The sequence below is a fragment of the Morone saxatilis genome, unplaced genomic scaffold (assembly GCF_004916995.1).
Source record: "Morone saxatilis isolate NCDOM2014 unplaced genomic scaffold, NCSU_SB_2.0 Contig19, whole genome shotgun sequence".
Taxonomy (NCBI): Eukaryota; Metazoa; Chordata; class Actinopteri; family Moronidae; genus Morone; species Morone saxatilis.
Genome location: NW_023339751.1, coordinates 23,387,106 through 23,391,846, shown reverse-complemented (window position 1 = coordinate 23,391,846; position 4,741 = coordinate 23,387,106). Strand labels below are relative to the sequence as shown.

The window sequence follows — 4,741 nt, the reverse complement described above, 5'->3', positions numbered from 1 at the left end:
GAAATCTGATTGGCCACCCCATTAACCTCTAAAGCTACAGTGAACATACTGGTATCATCTAACCCACTGGTTCCCAACCTTTTCCCTTCAGGGAGCCCTTTCTACCACTGACACATTTTCATTTTTAGTTTATTTGACCATTTTATGCCACTTCATTTTTTTCAATTCAAATTCTATATTATAACAATTGTGACTCAAAACTGTTCATTTAGGCTGAAAGTTCAGTTTTTGCCATTGGAAACAGCAGATTGTCAAACACTCCACCCGCTGAGGAAACCACACATCATGCCTTACTTCTGAAACAAGTAAGCTGGACCCTGTGGTGATGTTTTGGTTTCTCCCAGAGAGACTGGCAGGCCTGAGGAGTCACAGGTGGATTCAAAATAAAAAAAGGTGGCCTCACAGCCAGAGGGTTGTAGGTTCGAACCCGCCGGCCGGCTGTGTGGGGTTGACTCCGCTCTGACAGCACAACAGTGCCATTTGTTGCAACAATCTGAAACTTGAACATTAAACTTTTTGGACTACAGTGGATGTGTTAGTGACAACAACCAGATGTTTGTGACACTTTGTTTTAATAATTTAATTGGTAATATAAAGCCCTCCAGAAACACCTCCCACTATGACCTCAACATCTGTTCTAACGGAGTGACAAGAGAAGAACAAAGTTTTTGAAGCTCTTAATGTTTTACTAAAAGCATTGATAGACACATTCAGTGTTAAGGATATATTGTCATATGGGCTGAAAAATAAATAAATGGACATACACAAACATTCAGAGTTCCTGTCCTGTGTCAAACACCGTGCAGCCGGGTTGTGCGCCCGCAGGGGAGGACAGGTACTCTGCGAACCTGTTGCGGATGGAGGCAGCCTCTGCGGAACAGTCCTCGCTCTGAAGCCTCTGGACCGGCAGCAGTCCCTCACCAGCCCCGTCCGCGCTGATGTCCTCCGTCAGGTCCCACCGCATGAAGTTGTGCAGAATGCAGGCGGCCCTAACAGCCAGCTCGGCCGCCACCGGTTCAATGCGGATCACCTGCTGGAAGATCCGGAACTCGCTGGCCAGCCTGCTGAAGACGCAGTCCGCAACCCTCCTCGCCTGGGACAGCCGCTGGTTGTACAGCCGCTGCTCTCTGGACAGGCTCGCTCCCGGATACGGCCGCATGAGGTTCCGCAGCAAAGGGAGGGCCTCGTCTCCCACCAGGACGTGAGGCAGGGGGCCCAGATGTTCTGCACCTGGGAGCTGTCGATCCGGCGGGAGGCTGAGTGTTGCGGTCCGCAGGGTTTGTCCAAACACTGAGTTCGACAGGTCTCCATCGCTGCTCCCGCCACACGCCCCCAAGTCCACCAGCCGGAACCGGTACCGGGCATCAACCACTGCCGTAAGCACGATCGAAAAGGAGCCCTTGTAGTTGCGGTACAACGATCCTGAATTTGCGGGGGCCTGGATAACGACGTGTTTGCAGTCCACAGCGCCAACGCAGTTTGGGAAGTTCCTCAACTCCATGTAGTCCTCCGCCATCGCCCTCCAGTCGGCCTCTCCGGGTACCGGCATGAAGTCGTCCTGCAGGCAGTCCCAAATGGCCTGCGACACCTGGCGGACGATGCCGCACACAGTGGACACCCCCACCCGGTAGCTGTGGGCCACGGACCGACAGGACTCCCCGGAGGCGAGATACCTGGAACCAAGGGCGATTCTAGGGTCAGAGCACCCAATGAGCCCCACTGCCACCACCCACCCTTTTTTCACACAAAAACAAAAAATATGTCTATTGAAAAATAACTTCAAAAATCCAGATTTGTTTTCTTTTTTTGGAGACTTTTCCAGAACACCAGCTTTATTGTGACAGTTCACACAGACAAACAAAGACGTGTAAAACATGAACGAATACAGCAAAAGACAAACATTTACCTTTCTTTTATTGTCTAGTTTGATAGTCAGACACAACTGAAAAACAGATATAAATCTAAGAAAACATAATTCATTTAAAAAGCCACTGAGTGTTTTCAGCCACACTGCCGCTACACAGTGACAGACTGACCGCAGACAGATGCTCAGTCTCTGGGAGGGGGAGATGGGTTTCCTGTAGTTGGTCTCCACGGCTCTGATGAGCGGACCGACCCTGAGCAGCAGCCCGTCGAACTGCTCCACACTCAACCGGAAGTGGTTCTGGAAGCGGTCACCGTCCAGCCGCAGCTCGCGGACCAGACGGTGGAACTCCCCCTGCTCGAGCCTCGCCTGGTTCGTCTCGCGGACCCAGCTGCGACGTCTGCGTCTGTCTCTGAGTCTGTGCTGCAGCACGGACACGGCCAGAAGCCGCTTCCGCCGGGGGTCCATTACGTTTGAGTTCGCGGACCGGAAATGGAGAAAAGGGCCCGGGTCAGGGGTTCAGCTTCTTCTTCTCTTCTGTTTAATGGCGGTCCGAACGCTGCCTTTAGGTACCGCCGCCTAGTGGTGGATGTAGTGTACTACTTGTCGTTTCCATTTTATGCTCCTTCCTTCTCCACTCCATTTATCGGACAGCTTCAGATTATTAACCCATTTGTGCCCAAAGACCAGGGGCGTGTCCAGAAGGGGGACCTGAAATCTGATTGGCCACCCCATTGACCTTACCTCTAAAGCTACAGTGAACATACTGGTATCATCTAACCCACTGGTTCCCAACCTTTTTCCTTAAGGGACCCCTTTTCTATCATTTAGTGAACTGACGACCCCTCGCTTAATGACATATTTTATGGGTGTTTCATATTATGTTAAAAACTGTCCAATGAACCCAAACAGTGAACTCAGTAACTGCAGGAAGTTTGTGTAAAATCTGAGATTTGGATGAATTCTGAGCAGATTATTTCCTGTTTAGGGAACTTTTTCTACAATTCTCGGTCTGTATTGTGGATTTTTTTTTAATTTCTTTAACAACCACACAGACTTATTATTTGACAGATTCAGTGTTTTGTCTTTGGTTGTTTTCTAAATCAGGGCGAGGCTGTTGATCCGAGACTGGAGGTGTGAATATACACTCAGAGTTCAGACCTTAAACAATAATCTAAACGGAGAGATATCATCCTACTGTGTATATTAAAAGTTATCTTACCCTTAAAATCAAAAAGACCCCCCCGTGAAGCTTTGGCGACCCCAAGTGGCTGCGAACCAGTGCACTGAAACAATATACATCTTCAAGGTTTCAACCCATAAACCAACAAATGAAGACTCAATCACTTTATGATCTGAAAAACTATTTTATGTTTAATTCAGTCTGATCATCACAATACAAAATATGACACATTTCATACATTCAACACAACGATTAAAATACTGCAGTGTTTAAAATGACTTTGGATCAAAGACTTTGGTGTCGTAATTACAAAAATACATTTCAGTTCAAGCAAAGTTAAAGAAAATAAAATCAAAGCCGATCTTAAAGGAGGAGACACAAATGGGCTCGGACATCCAGCAGCCGGGTTGTAAAGCCCCTCTGACTGCACAACAACAACAACAACAACCGGCTCATTGTGTTTGCTCAGCGCGGCGTTTCTCTGCACGGCCTCGGCTAAATAAAAGACTTCCTTTCAAGCCGAAGTGAAAGGGGGCAAATCTGGAGCACAAAGCGGTTTCTGTTTTCTGTCGGTTCGTCGGAGGAAGAAGAAAGAAATCACATATTCTCACGTCCGTCTGCACGTTTTTTAACGACTACAGAGTAAAAACTGCTGCGTGACGGATCCTGTAAGTCTCTGCAGTATCAGAATATAATTACTTTGTGATATTAAGTCAATATCTTCTTGCGTCACATTGGCAGAAATGGGCTTCCATAGTTTTTTGCATTTACGAACCAACAGGAAACGGTAAAAATATGACTCTGTAATAATGTAATATAACATTTATAGTGTTTATATTAGTGTAAAATCACCTGAATATAAGAATCGTTGTGTTTTTGTTACCTGAGGAAGATACCTTTTCATTTACGTTCCTACGGTAGCCCAGAAGGGACAAACCAAACACAGACTCTACATAGGGGCCCTTTATCGGGTGTTTCGTGGTCACTGTAGTCCCCTCGAGGTTGGAAAGAGAGGCCACTAAATCCTACACACACAATCCCACAATCTTTAAGACATTTAAATAATAACTCTCCGATGGTCTTGGGGAAACAGCGATCAACATTTTCTGACGTTTTTCTGGACCAAACAACGAATTAATTAATATATTAATGGAATAAATGATTGTCAGATTATATAAAAGTAATCGATAGTTGCAGCCCCGCCCTTAAAAGGACCAGTGTGTGAGATTTAGTGGCACCTCGTGGTCAGTCAGTCAGTATTTAACGGGCTGTGAAGTGTGCAGGAGAAACTACGGTGGCTGACAGTGTTCCTATCTACAGCCAGTGTTGGTTTCTTTCCGTTCTGGGCGACTGTAGAAACAACAACGTCTCACTCTAAGGAAACAAAACCAAACGATTCTTATACAATAATGAAAACATACCTTTCAATATTATATCACATTTCTGACGTGATTGCAGAAGCGGTGATTGGGTCGAGGTCGGGCCCCACGCAGCAGTGAAACCACGACACGAAACATATTCTGCTTCCAGCTTCTCAAATGCCGACGAGATAACTAACGATTAATGTAAATTAGCTTGTGTTCTTTACATTCTTTACAACATTAGCTAGCTATATATACACATACCGTAAAACTTCCAATAAAAGCAGGTCCATAATAGACGCAGGTCTCGTTTAAAAGCCTGCTGTGGCTACA

At 46.3% G+C, this 4,741-nt stretch overlaps 1 protein-coding gene across 1 annotated transcript; it reads right to left on the bottom strand.

Annotated features, from left to right (window-relative positions):
* Positions 1 to 555: 555 nt before the first annotated feature.
* Positions 556 to 2,650, bottom strand: LOC118329837 (putative nuclease HARBI1). The gene is made up of 2 exons (XM_035664156.1): positions 2,037 to 2,650; positions 556 to 1,673 (listed from the first exon to the last, which is right to left on the bottom strand). Exons 1-2 carry the CDS (start codon positions 2,330 to 2,332, stop codon positions 773 to 775), a joined length of 1,197 nt encoding a protein of 398 aa, XP_035520049.1. The 5' UTR covers positions 2,333 to 2,650; the 3' UTR covers positions 556 to 772.
* Positions 2,651 to 4,741: the final 2,091 nt, after the last annotated feature.

Bases quoted from the DNA above. Each gene is read 5' to 3' on its own strand.
- LOC118329837 (XM_035664156.1), bottom strand. From the start codon at position 2,332: ATGGACCCCCGGCGGAAGCGGCTTCTGGCCGTGTCCGTGCTGCAGCAC. The intron at 1,674-2,036 runs GTCAGTCTGTCA...CCTTGGTTCCAG, and splicing joins AGACTGAGCATCTGTCTGCG to GTATCTCGCCTCCGGGGAGT.